We start from the raw sequence: 22,845 nt of genomic DNA on the forward strand, positions 1-22,845 counted from the left end.
CGTCGCCTCGTGTTCCAACAACTTCGACTACATATGTTGTATTGAAACAACATGATTAGGAGCATAGTACTGATATCTAAAATAATATAACCAAGTTAATAACAAAATTAAAGACACTGCATACTTGCCTGACCTTAGTCTTCATGAAGGTCGCTAAGCCGCCGGTATACATTGACGACCTGGCTGATGCCCTATTAGCTCTGTTGTCAAAATGCCGATGCCTGAACCCCTCATCAGTCTCCCAATGAATTAATAGAGCCTTCTTTATTTCCAGTCAGAGCTAGGTCGTCAGTTGGTCCCGCCCCTCACAACATCCTCCAGCATCTACTCCAGCCGCCGACCCATTCGATGGTTGTAGATTTTCCTAATGAGTACATCGTGAGAGGTGTCCCATATAAAGTGTAGCTGCACAAAGAAACTTTAAACATCACCAAATGTCAACAATCGAACAATAGGCAGTAATCAAGAATCAACATCCATAAATCCACTAAATCCACTAAACTAGAATCAGCAATCAGACACTTTCAGCAATTCAATAATCAGAAAACATGAAACACTTTCAGTCATTCAAACCTACAACCCTAAATCCACTAAACTAGAATCAATAATCAGACACTTCCAAGAATTCAATAATCAGAAAACATGACACACTTTCAGTCATTCAAACCTACAACCCTAAGTCCACTAAACTAGAATCAATAACCAGACACTTTTAGCAATTCAATAATCAGAAAATATAAGACTTAAAGTGATACTTATCCCATACCGTCATTAGGTTAAATCGTCAATCGTATGATTGGAGGTGATGGAGGGGCATCAGCTGCCTCACTTCCGTCAGAGGACTCTGGGGCCACGGCTTCCGTCGCTGGAGGCAGCGTTGCCGTGGCTGCAGGTTGTTGAGCAGTTGGAGGCGGCGGCGTCGCCGTAGACAGAGGGACATAGTTGGGGTTAGGGACCATGATGAATGGCTGGTCCGATAAACCCACAACTTGTGACGTCATCAGGGTAGTCGGAGTAGAAGGAGAGGATCCAGAATTCTCAGGGGTACCAGAAGAAACCCTCCCTCTACTACGATCACGAGCACGTCCACGACTAGTAGACTAATCCGCAACACCTCTACCTGTCGTCATGTCTGCAAATAGCATACCAATTAATAGAAATTCAGAATAACAAATCCACAATAAATTATAATAATAATACCAATGTAATTCTTATAACTAATACCACAATATTAAGTTCAACATTTGATAATCCAAGCACTTTTCAAAGTTCAAATTCAACTCAATTAGTGCGCTTAAGATGATTTCAAAATATTTGTGAGTTAAAAATAAAAAAACAAACAACAAGAAGCTCAATAATCACTTAGTCCAATCAAGAATTGATGTAATGTGATGGATTATGCAAAAGAAGAGTTTTAGAGTATGTGATGTTGTGATTGAAATTCAATTTTCAAATAACCCAATCATACATGGCAATTGTACATCACACATATACTCAAAATTCAATTAATAAGAAATATCATCTCGAGCAATCCATCGTATCAAACTAAACTTGGTAAATTAGAAAAATTCACATTCACATCAATGCATAATAACACTAATCATGTACAAGCCAGCATTGAACCAAATTTTCATCTAGAACTTTTTGAGGTATATTATCAAATACTTGGCGTGCCAAAGTATCAAACAAGCAAAAATCAATACCAAAAATCAATATACAATTCCAATTCCAAATCAACAAGCACACCAGCAACAGTTAACGCAAAACAAGCAACAATCAAGCAGAATCCAGCAATTCCAATAGCCATATCTCTGGGGAATCAGTCATAACACGGCGAATCAATATAATTAGACAATCCAACCACTTTTAGCAATCTTAGAACCAAGTAAATTACACCTAACCTATCTTAACAACCTAAAATCCACTAGAAACAGAAAATTAAATCTAACTAAATTAACTAAAACCAAATTAATAAACCAATACTAGCTAAACAAAATTTGAAAAATAGAATTTAATAAAAAACCTGTGATGTAGGGCAACAAATGAAACAAAGGAGAGGGAGCAGATGGGTTGCAATGGCGCTGAAGAATGGAAAACTCGTCGGGAGACTGGGATAAGGGTGAAGCTGGGCAGTGACAGCATGATGACGGTGGCTCTGTGGTGAGGTAGTTCCGAGAAGGGTGAAGATAAAGGTGAAATAGCAAGAAGAGAATAGGGAAAGTGGTGCTATGCTACAAGGAGAAAGAAGAAGAGGGAAGAAGAAGAAGAAGGGAGGCATCGGTGGTGGGTTGACGGCGACAGAAAAGGGGCTGTGATAGTGGTGGTATCGACGGTGGCAGATGGTGGTGATGGGGAGAGTGGAAGAAGTGAGAGAGAGAGAGAGAGAGAGAGAGGGGAGAGAGGGAGAGTGAAATTCGAATGAGGGGAAGAGGGTTTGCGCTTTTAATGTACGTTCCATATCCGACAGTAAAGCATTGCGGGTCACCAAAACACATCGTTTCACTAAGTTGGTTTATCGTCGGAAAATTTCAACGGTAAATCCGATGCTAAAAGACGTGCCAATATATTTTTGTTTCCCTCCAAATATTACCGACGAAGTTATCGTTGGAAACTTGAATCCACCGAAAATTATATAACCTTATGAATTTGACACCGTTCGGTACTCATCGTTTTTCTTATAGTGAGAAAGAAGAAAGAAGACAACATACCTAGAGGGAGGAAGGAAGCAGCTCCGACGACACAGGGAGCAGTGGCGACAACGGTGGCAGCAGTGGCGGGGCAGTAGTGGCAGGAGCGACAAAAACGGCAGCGATGGAGCAACCAACGTGACACAAATAGTTCACATAGTCTTTGAACGTTGTTGGTGGTTGCCGAAGCTGGTGGAGGGCTACTGGAGGTGGTTTGGAGAGAGAGAGAGAAAGAAAGAGAGAGAGAGAGGAAAAAAGGGTTCACGATTTGAATTTAGGGTAAGATTACCGTCGGATTTACCGGTAGATAAATTCAACGGTGACGCTTTGCGAATGACCAAAACGCAGTGTTGCACTAATTCGGATTACCGGTGGACAATCTGTCGATAAATTCGATGGTAATGATCGTGTATATTTTTCTTTTTTTTCCTCCAATTATTATCGGCGAATATACCGTCAAAATACCAAATCCAACGTTAATTTTTTATCCGACAAATTTATTGTCAAATTCGTCGATAAACCCGCCGCTAATGTTTGACGCTAAATCCGACGGTATTCAGTGTTTTTCTTGTAATAGGAAGAGATCGAAGAAATTCAAATGAGAAAAGAAAGAGGAGGAAGAGGAGGAGGAGGAGGAGAAGATGGGGGTTGTGGTGTAGTGGTGGTGACGACGATGATAACGAAAGAGAAAATGAGAAAAAAAAGAGAAAGCGGGAGAGAAAAAGAAGAAAAAGAAGTAGCAACATCAGCGGGAGAAGGAGGAGGAGAAGGTGGAGGAACACAAAAAAATGAGGAGGGACATGAAAGAGAAGGAGAAAAATAAGAAGAAAAAATGCGTGATGCAAAAAAAATTATAATAATTTAATTAGACTTAATTAAATATTTTACTTAATTGTAGAATTTTATTCTATTTTTATTGTGTATTTAAATTGTAAGAGTTATTACTATTATAATTCTCACCATATCTTTCTTTTTCATGTATTAATTAAATTCAGATTATGACAATTAAAGAAGGAAAGGTAATAGATGTTCTTTAGCAAGCACTGACTAGCAGAACTTAATGCCAAAACAGTGATATTTAAAAAGGATGAGTATATATTCAAATAGATTTTTAAAAAATTATACGTTAGATATTTTTGTTTTTAAAAATAAAAATTTATATTAAAATTTTTAAATTTTTATAAAAATAAGATATATAAATTTTTATGTTAGTTAAATCTATTATTTTTAATTGAATAAATAAATTTTTAAAAATATAATAAAAAGATTTATATATTTTATTTTTGTAAAATTTAAGAGCTTTAATGTAATAAAAAATTTTAAAGATAAAAATATTTGATGCAAAATTTTTTAGAAATTTATTTAGACCAATAATGTGAAATAATATGATGTTTAAGTTGAATAATTGTTACAAAGAGGAGAGATAGTGGTGTATAGAAGAGGAATTGACAAACAATAATTTTCATTGTGCGATTTCTTTGGTTACGGTGCGCATACAAAAGAGGAGAAGAAAGGAAAGGCGATTTCATTGTGCGATTTCTTTGCCAAGTTCTTTTTTGCTACATGGGTGACTTCAATGAGGTTGTGTGTTAGAAGAAAGGAAAGGCGCTAGTGTATTAGAGCGGAAGACTTCAAAACATAGATACAGGATATGGAACTGGTGGATATAGAACTGAATGACCGTAAGTTTACGTGATTTAGGGGTCAATCGTGCAGTCGAATTGATAGAATATTGGTGAGTTTGGTTTTATTGTTATCATTTGAAATACTTGGTTGGAAAAGAATGACAGAATCTTCATGAATCAAGAAACAGGTGTTGCGAAAGTATTCAACAAGTCGATTACGAGTTACAAAGAGTGGAGTGACATTCGGTGTGTGTTTGGCAAACACGTTGAAGAAGAGAGAAGTGCGTTTAAATCTCTTGAACACTTCATTTGTATGTTTGACAACTTTTTATCATCTAAACGCAGAAGTGATTCTACTCTTCAACCCATGTTTACCAGGAGCTACAAATTCTTGCTTTTCAGTTCATTTTTTCACGTTAGACTGAAAAAAATTTTCTATGTACCAATTGTGTCCTTCATTATTCATATATTTGTTATTTGCTTTATAATGTTTTTTCTCTAATACTCTCCCATACATATTATTATTTTTTTATAAAACTTTTATTATTTTTTGTTTATAAGAATTTTTTAACTATTATTGCTATTTTTTTTGTATAAAATATTTTTTCTTGTTTTGTATTATGATTCTATTAATCCTATTAGAATAAAGAATATTGAGAATACTAAAAAATTTAAATTTATTTAGATATCTAAAATAAAATTATAAGATAACATAAAATAATTATTTAAATTTACGTCTTTTTTTGTAATTTTTCATCTAAAAGTGATTTTAAATAATGTAATTCAAACAATATTTAGTTTACTATAATTCATTTTAAATGAGAATTACCAAATATAAATCACGTTAATACCAATTCACTTTTAATCAAAATCAATTTTGCAAATTTAATTTTATACAAACTTTCATTTACAAACCATAATCCAAACACACATTTGATCTTTTGGGTTGTTGATGACATTGCTAAAGATGATTAAAAAATTAATTTATTCTATTTGTCTAATATTTTTTCATTAATGTTCCATCTTATTGGGTTGAGCTTTTTATTTAAAAAAATATATATATACTAATTAAAAAATATAGATGTTGGTGTTATTAGAATACTACTTATTAGTTAATTAATAATTATAATTATATAATACATATCCTTTAATTTATTAACAATTTGCAAAAAGAAAGAATCAGCTATAGATTTAAAAATAATAATCACTTACTTTTTTAATTTACTCTTCAATCTCTATTAGGAAAATCCAATAACAGAATAACAAGTGTTTTTAGAATTAAAGATTATTATTAATATCAAAAGTTTTGAAAAAAAATTCAATCCATTTTCAAGACAAGGCAGAACTCACCTACAATCGACTTGGTTGTTGCTGGATGAATGACACGTATTATCATTTAATTTAAAAAAAATCGATTTATTTATACAAATAATTTAATTAAAAAAACTAATTGATATAGCTATAATATTAGATTTTTCATCGTATTTTATTTAAAAATAAATCGACTAATTTAAATTGAGAAATTGTAGTTAATTATTTACTATATAATATTTTTAACCAAAATTATAATTAAAAATCATTAAAAAAAATAAAATTATTTAATATATTGGACTAGTTCAATGTTAATCAGGTTTTTTTCCTATTATAAAATATAAAAAAATTTAATTCTAAAAAAAATTATATTATTTTTTAGGATTTAATTTTTTTATTGTGTTTTCATAAAGTTGGCACAAAATTCACCTATCACATTGACTAAACTTATTTATTTACTTAAAGTTTGTTTATGGACTCATTTTAATACGATTTGAATTGTATTAGTATATTTGTATTTTCTAATCAATTTAATTTTATTTAAATAATTAGAATTTTAAATTATAAAATTTGTATTTGTTTGTAATTTAAAATTTAAATAGATATAATTTAAATTAATGATTTATAAAATTGTATATATTCGTATTATTGTACTCATATGATTAATTATATTTATTCGATTTAAAAAAAATAACGGTTATTATTTATTTGAATATATTCATATTATTTTTAAATTAAAAAAATATATTTATTTAAAATAATATGAGCACATTTATTTAAATTTAAAAAGTTTTAAAATAATAAGAGTATGTTTATTTAAAATATTAAAATTTTAAATTTTAAATAAACCTACTTATATTAATTTTAAATTTTATTTAAAATGATACAAATATGTTTATTTAAATTAAAAAATTAAAATAATAAGAGTACATTTATTTAAAAAGTTTTAATTTAAAAATAATATAAGTGTATTTATTTGTTAATTAAAAATTAACAACCGTTATTTTTTTTAAAATCGAATAAATATAATTAATCATATGAGTACAATAATACGAATACATATAATTTTATAAATTATTAATTTACATGATATCTATTTAAATTTTAAATTACAAATTAATACAAATTTTATAATTTAAAATTCTAATTATTTAAATAAAATTAAATTGATTAAAAAATAAAAATATATTAATACAATTCAAATCGTATTAAAACGTAAACAATTTTGCTGAGTCCATAAACAAACTTTACGTAAATAAATAAGTTTAGTCGAAGTGATAGGTGAATTTTGTACAAACTTTATAAAAATATAATAAAAAAATTAAATCCTAAAAAATAATATGATGTTTTTTAGAATTAAATTTTTTTATATTTTATAATAGAAATAAAAAATCTTATTAATATTGAGCTGGTCCAATATACTAGATAATTTTATTTTTTTTAATAATTTTGGTTAAAAAATTATATAATAAACAATTAACTACAGTTTCTCAATTTAAATTAGTTAATTTGTTTTTAAAATAAAATTCGATAAAAAATTTAACATCATAATTATATTAATTGATTTTTTAATTAAATCATTTATATAAAATAAACCGAATTTTTTTAAATCAAATAATAATGTGTCATCTATCTAAAAATAACTTTATGTGAAGTGGATGGCTGAGTTTCTACCTCAAGACCATTTATTAACCACTAGGAATTGTTTAATAACGAGTGGTTTGGGTGCATGATAATTACAACTTTAACAAAGCAATTATTATCAAGCTTTCCATCGCTCCACTGTTTTTTTTTTAATGAAAAAATGCAAGAGGATTATAAAAGTTTATTATTTTTTAATATTATTATTATTAGTTAGTTATTTTTATTTAAAGGTATAAAATAAAATGTTATTAGATTAAACTAAAAAAATTAAACTAAAAAAATTAAATTAATAACTAAATAATAATAAAAAATAATAAATTTTTATAATTTTTTATTTTATTTTATTTTATTTTAACTTTAAGCACGGTTGAAGGTCGTTACTGAAACTGCGTGGAAACAGCATAGCAGTTTCATAGACAACATACAATTGTAAGACTAATGCGAAAGCCGTGGAATATTGACAAAATATATAAGCAAACTATTAAATAATAAGAGTATAAGAGTATATTAATTATAAGTGGCAAATATATATATAAACAAACAAATTAAATACAATAAGAATAGTAGAATACATCTGAGTTTAATGCCTTATATTGCACTGGAGATTCGTTTTAGTCTTTATAAGTCTCCTATTTTTTATTAATGCATTTGCAAAGAAAACAACACTCAGAAATGTTACGGTGTATTTAATTTGTATTTGTATTTTTTATTTTTTATTTTTATTTTTTGTATTTTTTATTTTTTAAATTTTGTAAAAAAGTAAAAATATTAAAATTTTATTTTTTAATTTTATCTCTTATTTTTCTTACAAAATTCTAAAAATAAAAAAAAATTAAAAATAACAACGTAAACTAAACGCAGAGTTATTATTGCAGTGTTTTTTTGGATGATAGAAGTGGTTGTCCTCCACTCCCACTTAAATCAATAGAGTACCTGGCAAGACCCTGCGTGTGATTGACTTTTTTAAATTTCAAGTTTCAACCACCTCTTCTCCTATAAATAATTGACTAATAATAACAAAAGATGGAGTAGATTTGTAAATTAATTCGATTTCTATTTACATTAAGAATTCAAAATACAATAATTAATTTTCTGTTGTAAAATAAATAAATAAAGAAGAGAAATAGATATAAAATAAAAAAACATAAATAGATAGTTTTAGTATTAATATTATATTCACTATTATAATTATTCAATATAATAGAGATGATTCGTATATTTAAAATATATGTAGCAACAGAGATGATTCGTATATTTAAAATATATGTAGCAACATAAAAGAGAGAAAGAGAAATATTAACAATGAATAGAGAAGGAAGAGTATTATTGCTGTGAATAGAAAGAGAGAGAGAGAGAAAGTGTATATGTTATTGTGTTGTTGTTGTAGTGTATGAACGTACAATTACATTTCACTATTTATAGAGGTGAAATGTTTACACTTTCAAAACCTCTTTAATGTAATCAGTTTTGAGAATGTGTGAGCCGCCCATAATGAATAGGCATCCACGTCATAATCTTTATCACAACACTCCCTCTTGGATGACCATTTAGGATTATGCCTCATTAAAACCTTACTAAAGAAAAATCCAATGGGAAAAAATTTTAGTGAAGGAAAAATAGTACAAAATCCATTGTGATGGGGACTGCCTCATTAAAAACCTTGTCAAGAAAAACCCAATGGGAAAAAAACGTGACTAAGGAAAAAAGAGTACAGTCTCCCCCTCTTGTCGACATCATTTAATGTCTCGAAATCGGCGCATCCCAATCTCATGTACCAATCTTTCAAAAGAGGATTTTGGGAGTGACTTTGTAAATAAATCTGTCAGATTATCACTTGAGCGGATCTATTGGACATCAATTGTCCCTTGATTTTGAAGATCATGAGTGAAGAAGAATTTGGGAGAAATATGCTTTGTTCTATCACCTTTGATATATCCGCCTTTAAGTTGAGCAATGCATGTTGTATTATCTTCAAACAGGACAGTTGGAGCTATATTATGATCAATCAATCCACATGATGACAGAATATATTGAATCAGGCTCCTCAGCCAAAAATACTCGCAACTAGCTTCATGAATTGCTAGTATTTCAGTATGATTAGAGGAGGTTGCTGCTATTGTCTGTTTTGTGGACCTCCATGATATAGTTGTACCACCATATGTGAATAGGTATCCTGTTTGAGATCTCCCTTTATGTGGATCAGAAAAATATCCAGCATCTGCATAGCCAACTAATTGTGACTTGGATTCATAGGGATAAAACAATCCCATATCAACCGTTCCATGAAGATATCGAAAGATCTGTTTGATTCCACTCCAATGTCTTCTGGTTGGAGAGGAACTATATCTTGCTAGTAAATTTACAGCAAATGATATATCGGGTCTTGTGTTATTAACAAGATACATTAGCGCTCCAATAGCACTAAGATATGGTACTTCAGGACCAAGGATATCTTCATTTTCTTCTTTAGGACGGAATTGATCCTTTTTCACATCCAAAGATCATACGATCATTGGAGTACTTAATGGATGTGACTTATCCATATAAAATCTTTTTAAGATCCTTTCTGTGTATGTCGCTTGATGAATAAAGATACCATTTTTTGTATGCTCGATCTGCAGGCCGAGACAAAATTTAGTCTTTCCAAGATCTTTCATCTCAAACTCTTCTTTCAGAGTTTTTATAATTGTTGGAATCTCTTCAGGAGTTCCAATGATATTTAAATCATCAACGTACACAGCAATTATAATAAATCCAGATGCGGATTTCTTTATGAAAACACATGGACAGATATCATCATTCTTGAATCCATTTTTGGCCAGATACTCAGTAAGACGATTATACCACATTCGTCCAGATTGCTTTAGACCATATAAAGATCTTTGCAATTTAACTAAGTATAACCCTTGCGAATATTCATTAGATAGTTTAGACATCTTTAGTCCTTCAGGGACTTTCATATAGATATCCCGATCTAATGAGTCGTATAAATAGGCTGTTACCACATCCATTAAATGCATATGTAGTTTATGATATGCAGATAAACTGACCAAATAACGCAATGTTATCGCATCCACTACAGGGGAATACGTTTCTTCATAATCTATACCGGGCCTTTGTGAAAACCCTTGTGCCACAAGTCGGGCTTTATAGCGCACAACTTCATTTTTCTCATTTCGTTTTCTCACAAATACCCATCGGTATCCAACAGGTTTTACATCTTCTGGTGTACGGACTACAGGTCTAAAGACTTCACGTTTTGCAAGTGAGTCTAACTCAGCCTTCATGGCTTCTTTCCATTTTGGCCAATCATTCCTTTGTCGACATTCTTCGACTGATCTTGGCTCAAGATCCTTACTTTCATGCATGATATTTAATGTCACATTATATGCAAACATTTCATTGTCAATTGTCTTATTTCGGTCCCATTTCTCTCCTGTAAAGACATAATTTATTGAGATCTCATCATTTTCACAATTTTCAGGTACCTGAACGTCTTCTGGCGTTAAAATTATATCAGAATTTTGGACAACTGCAGGTGTCTTTACTATGTCTTTTTCAAAAGGAATAGTATTTACCTCTTTTCTCTTTCGAGGATTTTTATCTTTGGAACCGACAGGTCTGCCACGCTTCTGGCGTGTATTTGCTTCAATGGCTATTTGTCCTACTCAGACATCAATTCGAATTGGGGCATTTTCCGCCCTGTCACGCTTCTGGCGTGAATTTGCTTCAGTGGCTATTTGTCCTACTGGGACATCAATTCGAATTGGGGCATTTTCCGCTGGTATATAAGATTTGGTTATCCTCTTTGTATCGGAAAATGCATCAGGCAATTCATTTGCTATTCTTTGCAAATCTATAATATTTTGAACTTCTAGTTCACATTGCCCTGATCGAGGATCTAAATGCATCAACGATGATGCATTCCAATTAAGTTTCTTTTCAGGAAGCTTATTCTCTCCCCCCTAATGTTGAAAATTTTGATTAATCAAAATGACAATCCGTAAATCGGGCTTTAAATACATCTCCCGTTTGTATCTCAAGATACCTCACTATAGAGGGAGAATCATATCCAACATATATCCCCAATTTTCTTTGGGGTCCCATTTTGGGACGATTAGGTGGTGCAATGGGAACATATATCGCACACCCAAATATTCTTAAATGGGAGACATTTAGCTGCTGGCCAAAAGCTAATTGTATAGGAGAGAATTGATGGTAACTCGTTGGCCTCAAACAAATAAGTGCTGCGGCATGTAAAATAGCATGCCCCCAAACCGAGGTTGGGAGATTTGTTCTCATAAGCAAGGGTCTAGCAATCAATTGGAGATGCTTAATAAGTGATTCTGCTAACCCATTTTGTGTGTGAACATAAGCTACTGGATGTTCAACACTTATTCCATTAGCCATACAATAGGTATCAAAAGCTTGGGAAGTAAATTCACCAGCATTATCAAGACGAATTGCTTTGATTGAATTTTCTAGAAATTGTGCTTTTAATCAAATAATTTGAGCCAGTAATCTTGCAAACGCCAGGTTGCGAGAAGATAATAAACACACATGTGACCATCTCGAAGATGCGTCTATCAGGACCATAAAATATCTAAAAGATCCACATGGTGGATGAATAGGTCCACATATATCACCTTGAATCCTTTCTGAGAATTCAGGGGACTCAACTCCAATCTTTACTGGTGATAGCCTTAAAATTAACTTTCATTGAGAACAGGCAGCACAACAAAATTTACTAGATTTAAGAATCTTCTGGTTCTTTAGTGAATGACTATGGGAGTTTTCAATAATTTTCCGCATCATGGTTGTTCCTGGATGACCCAATCAGTCGTGCCAAGTTATAAATTCATTTGGGCTAGTAAACTTCTGGTTTACAATGGCATGTGATTCAATTGCACTAATCTTGGTATAATACAATCCAGATGAAAGTGAGGGTAAATTTTCTAATATAACCTTTTTAATTAAATCATGAGTTGTGATACATAAGTACTCATGATTTCCCTCATTCATAGTCTCAATATGATATCCATTTCAGCGAATATCTTTAAAACTCAACAAGTTTCTTCGATACTTGGTAGACAATAGTACATTATTTATTATGAATTTTGTTCCTCCAGGAAACAAAATTATAGCTCTTCCGGAGCCTTCTATCACATTATCCGAGTCAATAATAGTATTAACATATTCTTCTTTTGGCACAAGATGGGTAAAATATATATCACTTTTAAGAATAGTGTGCGAACTTGCACTATCCGCAAGGCAAATATCTTCAGGATATGTCCTTGCCATTTTTCTTCAAAGACAAATGATAATAAAATGAGTAGAAGTACATGCACAGTAAAATTATTCACATGAATACTTAACAAACACATACACATATCAAACTATTCCATCATTGATCAAATAGCCAATATTTCCTTCAGAATCCTTAAAGAAATTAGATACATCATAATGAGTGGTGGAATTTTCATCATTTGAAACAAAATTTGTTTCCTTTCCTTTGTCATCCTTTTTCAAGGATGCTTGATAAAAATCAACTAGGTGCCTTGGTGTACGACAGGTACGTGACCAATGGCCCTTTCTACCACAACGGAAAGACTTATCCTCTGTTGATTTATTTTACCCAATATTTCTTTCTTTATCCCACTTCTGATGAGATCCTCTCTTGTGAACATAATTCATTTTCCTTCCATAAATTTTCTTGCTACCAAAGCCTTGCCATTTACCTCTTCTGGGGTTATGATTTGCCGCATTTGTTTCAGGAAATGGGGCGGCGCCAGCTGGACGCGCTTCATGATTTTTTTAAGAGTAACTCATTGTTGCGCTCAGCAACAAGAAGGCAAGAAATTAGCTCAAAAAAATTTTTAAATCCTTTTTCTTAAGGGTGTTCGCGGTGCGGTTTGGTTCGGTTTTTGAGAGAAAAGTCATTCGATCCAATCGTTTAATTAAACTGCAGTTCGGTTTGGTTCGATTTTTTTTATCAAAGCCATCCGAATCAAACCAAACCAATTAAAATCGGTTTGGTTTGGTTCGATTTGTTCGGTTTTTAAAAATGTTGCCTCTTCATCCTTTTCTACCTGTTTGTGACCATTTCTTGCATGTATAATGTCTACCCAAGTTATCCTTTTATTCTTATAAGGACACATATATCATATATGCAATTTTACTAATGCAACTATAATTTTCAACAAAAGAAAAGTCTTGGAGCCACTTTTAGAGTTTTCTCCACATGATCTCAAAGTCACTGAATTTAAAATAAGGAATCAGTCACTCATTCAAAGAATTGACAATCCATCCCATTCTTCTCAAGATATTCATATTCATGCATATTCTTTCCTAGTACATCATAACCAAAATTACAAGTGTTATAACAAATAGGACAAACTATTCCGTAAAGGTCTCCTTGATAACTCCATCAATGGAACTGTGATAAAAAAATTCAAAATCTACTTAAATTAAGAGGTGACAATTATCAGTGAACCAGCAAATAAATTTTCCTAAACAGAACAATAAATAAATTAAACAATGATCAGTAAACCAGCAATAAAAAAAGATCAATATATATATATATATATATATACATAGCACAACAAGGTAATTTGTGGCACCAAATGAATTCCTTATGGCAACTACATCAGCACACAAATCTCAAATTCAGCAATTAATTATATACAAAAATGCAGTTAAATATACCTTACACCTCTAACAATAAAAAACACACCTTTAACAATCAGAACCTAAAAGGCTAGAACCCTAACAACTAGAAATAATGCACATTCATAAGCTAAAACCTCTAAATACAACAAACTACATAAACAAATACAACAATTAGCAATTTCAAAAATACACTGAACATAGAACATAAATTATTCAAACAGAAGCATAAATTCAAAAAAAATAAAATTATTAATAATTTCAAAAAATCATCAACAAATAAGTGAACAATCAACAACAATCAGCAACAAATAGATAATACATAGAACAGAGGTGCTGGGAGGGGCTGGGAGGCGCAAGTTCGGTGCTACTGGAAGGGATTGAAGTCGCTGATGGGTTCGCGCTGCTAGGAACGGCTGAACGTCGCTGATGGGTGGCTGGTCGGCACGGCACGACACTGCTTGGCACTGCAGGGAGGGGCTACGAGGCGCTGGTTTGGCGAGACTGGGAGGGGCTGGTTCGGCGGGACTAGGTGGGGCTGCGAGGTGATGGGAGAGTGGGAGGCAGGACTGGGGAGGCGCGGCTACGAGGGGTTGAGGTAATGGGGCTTCATTGAGAGCGAATGGCTGCGCTAGGTTAGGAGTGTGGAACGCTAGTTATCTGATCTAATGGGGGTGGGGTGGGGTAATGGTCTAATGGATTTTAGGGTTTTTAAGTTGACCGGTTCGGTTTGGTTAGGGTTTTCAGTGTTAGAACCGAAAACCGAACCGAACTGCATAAAAAACAGTAAAATATGATTTTTTTGGTTTTTTCGGTTGTCGGTTTGTTCGGTTTTCGGTTTTTTTGGTTCGGTTGATCGGTTTTGTTCAGTCCGGATCGGTTTTGAACACCCTTACTTTTTCTCGATTGCTACTGCAGGAGCACATTCGAGGCATGGAAGGTTGAGAAAGTTTTCCCTAACATATCGAGCTTGAGAAAGTATCACATGATTGTACCTTTCTTCAAGGTCTTTCCACAGATCTACAGGATCTTTTAATGTGGGATATTCATTTTTCAATCATACGTCAAGATGACGATGAAGGAAAATCATGGCCTTCGCTTTATCCTTTTGGGATGCATTATTTTTAGCCTTAATGGTATCTCCAAGATCCATTGAATCAAGATGGATTTCAGCATCCAGTATCCATGATAAATAATTATTTCCAGATATATAAAAAATATTATATTTAAGATGAAAGATATTCGATATAATAAAAATTTGTTACCTAGAGTCTTCCTAAAATTTCGTTAGAGCTTCGTGCTGATAACGTGTTGTAAAATAAATAAATAAAGAAGAGAAATAGATATAAAATAAAGAAACATAAATAGATAGTTTTAATATTAATATTATATTCACTACTATAATTACTCAATATAATAGAGATGATTCATATATTTAAAATATATGTAGCAACATAAAAGAGAAAAAGAGAAATATTAACAATGAATAGAGAAGGAAGAGTATCACTATTTATAAAGGTGAAATATTTACACTTTCAAAACCTCTTTAATGTAATCAATTTTGAGAATGTGTAAGCCACCCATAATAAATAGACATCCACATCATAATCCTTATCACAACATTTTCAAGTCAATTATATTCTAAATCAAATCAATTCTAAAAATATGTAACTATACACATACATCCTAATGACTGCTATTTTGGATTTAGTTAAATTATAAGCCTTTTAGAGTTAGATAAATTTTAATAATTTTTTTTAAAAAAAAAAGCGTTGAAACGTGTAAATTAAAAACCAAAGAAGAGTCACAACATAAGCTGGGCAATTAAAACAATCCATCACAAATCTACTTCTAATCACAATATTACTTGCTAGTATAATATGCAATACTGTTAAATAGATTCATAACTAAGAAGATCATGGAATAGATAGTACACAACAAAAATAGCACAAGATTGATAAAACCCAAATAATTAGATTATAATTGGATTTATTTCTAAAATTTTAGTTAAATACATTTCTTTTACTTTTTTTATCCCATTTCAATTGGTTTTGTATTTTATTTCTATATACGATAATTGAAAAATTTTATGGACTTTATTTTTATTAGATTATAGTTAGTTTTGATATACAACTAATGTTCATTACGTTTTTTTTTTTTTGTCAGATTTAATTCAAGAAAGACAATTTTATAGAATTCAGTTGTTATAAAAAGATCAACCATGTGCAAGAACCTCTTAGAGCTTCTCCAACAGACGTATTTTAAGTCCTTCTTTTGACAGTGGGGCAGAGAAACATTTTTCCACTGGAAGAGGCACATTTTGTTAATGTTTCAAAAAGAGTATAGTTTCTCTGAACAAGGTCTTGGATAAACCAATAAAATTAAGATATTAATTTATTTTTATCTTAATTAATTAATTAAATAGGTAAGATCACAATAAAGATAAAAATTTTTTTTTTCTATTGAGAAAGTCATGGACATCTTTAATTCTTATTTATTGTTATGATACAAAAATTAGAGTAATGCTACATGTACATTAAAATCAGTCATTAAAATCAGCCACTAGTATAAAATACATGTTAAAAATATAAATACACATTAAAAATAAATTAAATCATACATGTATTTATCCACAAATATATTAGTGACTGATTTTAATGATTACTTTTGATATACAAATAGCATTTTTGCAAAAGTTAGCGTGTAAAGTTATTTTTTATGATAAATGAATCATAAATAAGAATCTGACAGAAATGTTAATCAAATTCCTCTAAACTCGAGACATATTCATTCCCCACGAGTAGTACCAGTATTTAGGCGCAGATATTTACTCAAAGAAATCGTTACTGATAAATTTATTTTATCAATGACCATTTTAATTTAAAGAACAACAAAATGGTAAGCATTAGCGAATAAACATTAAGACAGTTTCACCCATAATCAAAGAGAAAACCCATAATTTACATTCATAAGTCTAGAAAATTTGCTGCATAATGGTCCAGTAATATGTTCCAGGAATAATGTATTCATTTGTCATACTTTCAACTATATCTTCAAATCTTCATTGATTCAACAGGGATTAGTAGTTTAAGAGTAGAACTTGTAGCTCTTGGCATCCAGTATGATTTGCCTCAATCCTCCAATAGGTGCTAAAATCATTAAACATAGGCCAAGCACAATGCAAATCTGTAATCGATGAAGAAACATAAGACTTGCTTAAAAAAGAGTGAATAATATTTCAAGTATGTTTCGTTAATAAATAAAATTAAGGTGAAATTTTAATGGATGAAATTCATGTACACAAAACATACCCAGTTAGCCCACCAGGACAAGCCAAATTTCCTTGGTTTGTAGATCGCTAGCCACATGATGCAGGGGAGCTGAAAATTTAGATAAGAAAAAGAACAAAAATTAAGCAAAAAAATAAAAAATGACTCTTGAGTCTTGATTTACATTTTTTATTATTACGACTTACAAAGTAGGTTGTTGGAGCAAAGGCGAAACCTCCGAAAAATCCAAGGAGACCCCCGAAAAATGGGAAGGTGATAGCAATGAACATGGTGAATGCTGAAAAAGATGAATGGTCAAAGCAGAGGAATTGAATTTGATTGAAAAGAAAGAACAAGTGTTTAATTTGTTACTTACCAACATACACATTGCGTACGATAAAACGAAGAATTCGGGTTGGTTTGAAATTGAGTTTCTTGACCATGACAGTTTCAATCATGTCAAAGACGGGCATTGCATAGATCTGATAACTTCCAATAACATGGACAACAACAAACATGTTGGCCATAGCAATAAGCCACTTGGGTTTCTCCAAAGAGACGAGGATGTTGTCCTCAACACCATTTCCAAACATCCAGTAGCCAACAAGAGCCACAGGGAAGTAGCACAAAGCCACAACTATGTAAGCAACAATCACTCCTCTCCACATTGGACCCTTGGATGGCTTTTCCGGCGTCGACGGAATCGTTGCCTGGATTTCCAAAACCACATTGTGGCCGGCGTAGGCGAACGCCACGTCACCCAGGGCGTTGAAGAAGCCGAACACTGTTCCTACTCTGCTTGAAGATCTGTACCCATACTCGGCATTTTCTTGAACCCCCTTGTGAGCTGAAGCTGCCCATGCAATGGTGGAGTAACTGTATGTATGTATGACAAGACAAAATCATGAAGCACAAGTCCAGCAAAGAAAGATGTAGATTAAGAAGATGAGAAGCACGCACCTTAAGGACATGACAGCTGCTGCCAAAGACACACCAGAGATTGAGTTGAAATTGGGGAGATGAGACAACACAAAGTGAACAGAGGCAAAAATCATAATGAAGAAAGTCAACTTGATCTTTTTGCAATCCGAACAAACAGTATTATGGAACTTCTGTAGTGATCTGCCTCCAGTAACCATGTACACTATGTTCACACCAATTTCAACTATAAGCTGTTGAGGCACCACAATATAAAGACCAAGCTTTTCGCCGAATGCGTATTGACCCAATTCATGGTACCTGTCGAAACGTTTCCCTGGAACCATTTCATGCATCTGAACCATTTGCCATAGAGTGTACAAGGTAATGATCCATGATAGAACAAGTACAGTCACACCAGGACCCCTGAAAAAAACGTGTAGAAAATAATCATTGAGTTATGGGATCAATGGCATCAATATCAATATATGTACAAAGATAGATGTATACCATCCAAGTTCGGACATGGCATAAGGAAGACTGAGAACACCAGCTCCAACCATGGCTGTCACATTGTGAAAAGCTGAGTACCACCATTTTGCATTTCTCGAAGAAGTTATTGGCAGCCACGCTTCAATTGCCTTCTCTCTCTCTGTCTTCCCATCAACCTATTTCAACAAAGATGGGGACCATAGAAAATAAGTTTGTATTGAATTCTGTTTTTGACATATAAATAAAAGGATAATAGATACATAAATTTGTTTAGTTATAAAAAAATAATATTAAAAGAAGAAATGAAAGGGCTTATTTTAATTTTGGAGTTTTCTGAGGTTCTGTTTTAATTGGATTGAATGTAGTGTTATGTCCAAAAAGTGGTGGAAAATGCATAGGTCCGGTCCCTCCTAACTAATTGAAGCTAAGATCGTTAGTTGTATCTCTTGCATGCTACTAGTGGTGCGTGTATGTCTTTTTCTTGTCATGACTTATGTGCATGCATTTCACAATCACGGTTAACAAGTAACAACTATGGCGTTCTAGTTGACATGCATGTCAATTTTAACACATGTATAAAATGAACTTTAAAACTCATGATGGCAGTTTCTTGTGTTATTATTTAGCTACATTATAAACATATAAAAATTAACTTCTCAAAACAACAACAATAATAACAATAATTTTTTTTTAAAAAAGACAAATTAAAACTCAACATACTAAGTGAAACACGCAGCCCATACAAGACAAACTAAAAATAGCAAAAAAAATACAAACAAAAACAATTTTTACGTTATTTCTAGTATAGCTTATCAACAACTTAATTTATTATCACACCATTTTCTAAAACAATAAAATGAATTACTAACACAATTCATCAAATTTATTATTTTATACTAAAATATGACATTATTTTGTATAGCGAAATATTTTATATAACAGAAAAAAAAAAAACTCATCTAACCTAAATTTTTTTATCAAACCTAAAATCTGAAAAATAATTAAATGAGAATATTATTTTAGGATTATAAATATAGTTGCCGGGGAAAAGTCAAGGGGATCCAGAATCACGCAAGAGTGATTTGTTAACGTAGTGGGTGATAAAGATACCTTACAAACTAACAATTAACAAAACAATACACAGTGTCACCAACTTGCTTCGCAAAATCAAATTGTGTAGGACAATAAATGTTAGACTTAGACACACTGAATACAAGTCAGAATATCTACGTCAGGAAATAGTCAAAGTTAAAATCCGAATTTTTTTTTTAAAAAGGTGAATTATTAAACAAAATTCCACGCGCTTGTTACGTCGGTGTTTGAAATTTAGTTCTTGGCACTGTGTGTGTGATCTGCAGATTGCAGGTACATGGATAATATCCTCTGAATTCAAATTGAGAAAGAAATTAAAGATTTTACCAAAATAGTTTTTCCTTGACTTTTAGAAGTACTAATTTATGTTTCGAAAGACAAGGAATAAAAAAGTGTATATCATTATTACTTTATAAAAATAAAAAAAAACTTAGGTCAACAATAAATATAATATAAATTTAATAATTTTATTGATTTTTATAATTTTATTAAATTTATAATTAAATTTTTATATTTTTTTTAAATTGATTTTCTACAGTCTACACAGTTTTAAATTTTACAATTAAGTATTTTTTAACATAAAAAATATTAAAATTAATAAAATATTTTTTTACAAATTAAAAGTATTTATAATTAAAAATTTAATTAAATCTTTGATCGTATATATTTTAAAAAAAATATTTTATTAATTTTAATATTTTTGACATAAAAATAATTTAATTATAAAATTAAAAATAATATAAAAATTTAACTAAAAAATATATAAAAATTAGTAAAATTATAGGAACTAAGATACTAATTAAACTTATAATATAATATAGATGCAAGACTGTACATGACACATCCATTCATCCATGTGAAATGCTTTTTAGCAAGTTAAACAAAGCATATGAAAAGAAAAGCTTCTTCAAATGCTTTTAGCTAGCCGCAAAGGCTTAAACTATTATACATAATTGCACAAGACAAATTATGAAATTTGACCAATTCTCAAAACACCCAAACAGCGCAAATCAAAATTATCTCCTAAAGAAACAAAATAGTACCACTAAGGTACGGATTAAGATTGCATAAAAATACACATGAGGAATACTAGGGGCTAGCAACTTTGTGATTTGTAGCCATCAAATAACTATCAATGATGGTTTTAATGGTGTGAGATGGGTGTGAAATTTCATCCAATGACTTACTTTTCTTTGCTAGTTATATGCTGGACAGAATTTATTAAAATTGCTGGCCCCTAGACTTTTCCAATACACATTAGTATTACATACATCTACCTATGCTAGTTGATTCATTATTATATTTAAGAACAATTAAAATATTATTCAAGTTCTCAAGTGTGTATTTATCCTATAAATATTGTGAAATATATTTTCTGAAAAATATTAAAATGTGCTTTTAACGGAAACTACGTGTCCTGCAATTTATTATCAATGGAGGTCTGTTAGCAATTTCTGTATGAAACCATGTGGAACCGTAAAATAAGGCTGGATTAACGAAAAGCATACGTAGTATTTTTATCTTATTATATTTTTACCGGATAGGAATAAGAATGAGATTAAATTATTAGGGTCAAATAACAAAAGTCAAACATGAGCAAGTTCCCATTATCTGCCATTATTGCTTCTATTTGAGTATTCCAGCTAATTCTTCTTATTATAAGAGGTAACGAAGAGTTAACTGTTAAAGACTCTGTGCTGTCAAGTTTCAATTAACCCTTTGTCACGTGACTTCGTCAAGACTCTTAACTCTTAAGTCGTCATTAAAAGAAAATAAAACAATCAAGAAGGACGTTTATTATTCCGCAAAATTCTCATGATTTCTTGCGATTTTTCAGAAAAGAAAGAGATAAAGGAAGAAGAAAGAAAGAGATTTCAACAACATTGTGTTTGGGATAAAACAATAAATGAGAAGCAGGACAAGAAGCCACAACAAGATTGAAGAAAAAAAGATGGCGAATCAAGGATTTATTTTAACGGTTTAAATAGTAATAATTTTGTTCTCTGTTCATGGTCAAATTCATCTTCATGTTTTGGAAGAAACAAGAACTTATTTATTGCAAATACAATAATGATAAAAATAATATACAAAAAGATTGATAGAGACAAAAACTTACAGAGTCATTAGTATGAGAGTTGTGATCAGTTGGTCCTTGAGTTCCCATGACTAATCAGAATCGAGAATTGAGTGGAGAATGGAACTATGGAAGGCAGAGGAATGATGACGTAATAATAATTAGGATACAGAAATCTTTGAGGGTGGGTTTCTAATAATATGAAGTAGGAAGTGCCTGCCAAACTTGAATGTAGAGTTATATGATCACTCTGTCTTTCTATATAAATAGAGAAAGTGTGATCATATGAAAAGAGAGGAATAAGATAGTGGGGCCCAGAGTTCTTGAAGAATTTCTTAATAATCTTTAATTAATTCAAACTCTACACGTAATGTGAACATATTATTAACTTTAAAGGGGAATTTAAGTAATGCTAGCCACTTATCCTCTGCTTCTGTAACAGATTAGTTTGTTTCTTTTTAAATTGCTACAGGATAAACTTAAAAAATTTTGTAATCATATTTTGATATTCAATTTTATTTGCGTTTGTTTTTAATATGATAATAAGATATTGAAAATAAGATACAAAAGATAAATATATAAATTTTTGTTTTTATATTTTATTTAGTGATAAATTAGAATACATTATAAAAATCTAATTTATTTTTATTCAAAAAATTCTTAAAAAAATATAATTATAAAAATTAATAAAAATAATAAAAAATAAATTATATTTTTTATTAGTATTTTTATATTTTTTTCAGAATGAATACAAAATATACTAATTTAATATTAAAAAAATTATTCTAAAAGACTGTTAGGGAGATTTAATTATTAAAAAGGATCTTTAATATTAAAATAAAAATCTGCCTACATTTTTCTTTCCCTTAAAATTTTCTTCCTCTCCATTTATTCTTTGCTCATTTACTACTTGCTGTCTTGCTGATTGTTAGTCAAAGAGTCTTTTTTTTTGCCCGCAATTAAAATATCCATAGATAAATAAAATAAGTGTTGATTTAAAATGACTTTTCTAAATGAAGGATGCATTTTTTCCCTTTTAAAAAAGTAATTTTATATAATTATAAAGG

The 22,845-nt window shown here is 31.0% G+C and overlaps 1 protein-coding gene across 1 annotated transcript; it reads right to left on the minus strand.

Moving 5' to 3' along the window:
• Positions 1-16,829: 16,829 nt before the first annotated feature.
• Positions 16,830-22,094, minus strand: LOC112755138 (lysine histidine transporter 1). Its single transcript, XM_025803051.2, has 7 exons — positions 21,821-22,094; positions 18,631-18,788; positions 18,163-18,546; positions 17,579-18,078; positions 17,409-17,500; positions 17,245-17,313; positions 16,830-17,119 (listed from the first exon to the last, which is right to left on the minus strand). The coding sequence occupies exons 1-7, from the start codon at positions 21,866-21,868 to the stop codon at positions 17,021-17,023; spliced, it is 1,350 nt and encodes a 449-aa protein (XP_025658836.1). The 5' UTR covers positions 21,869-22,094; the 3' UTR covers positions 16,830-17,020.
• Positions 22,095-22,845: the final 751 nt, after the last annotated feature.

Source organism: Arachis hypogaea, chromosome 16 (genome assembly GCF_003086295.3).
Source record: "Arachis hypogaea cultivar Tifrunner chromosome 16, arahy.Tifrunner.gnm2.J5K5, whole genome shotgun sequence".
Classification (NCBI taxonomy): domain Eukaryota; kingdom Viridiplantae; phylum Streptophyta; class Magnoliopsida; order Fabales; family Fabaceae; genus Arachis; species Arachis hypogaea.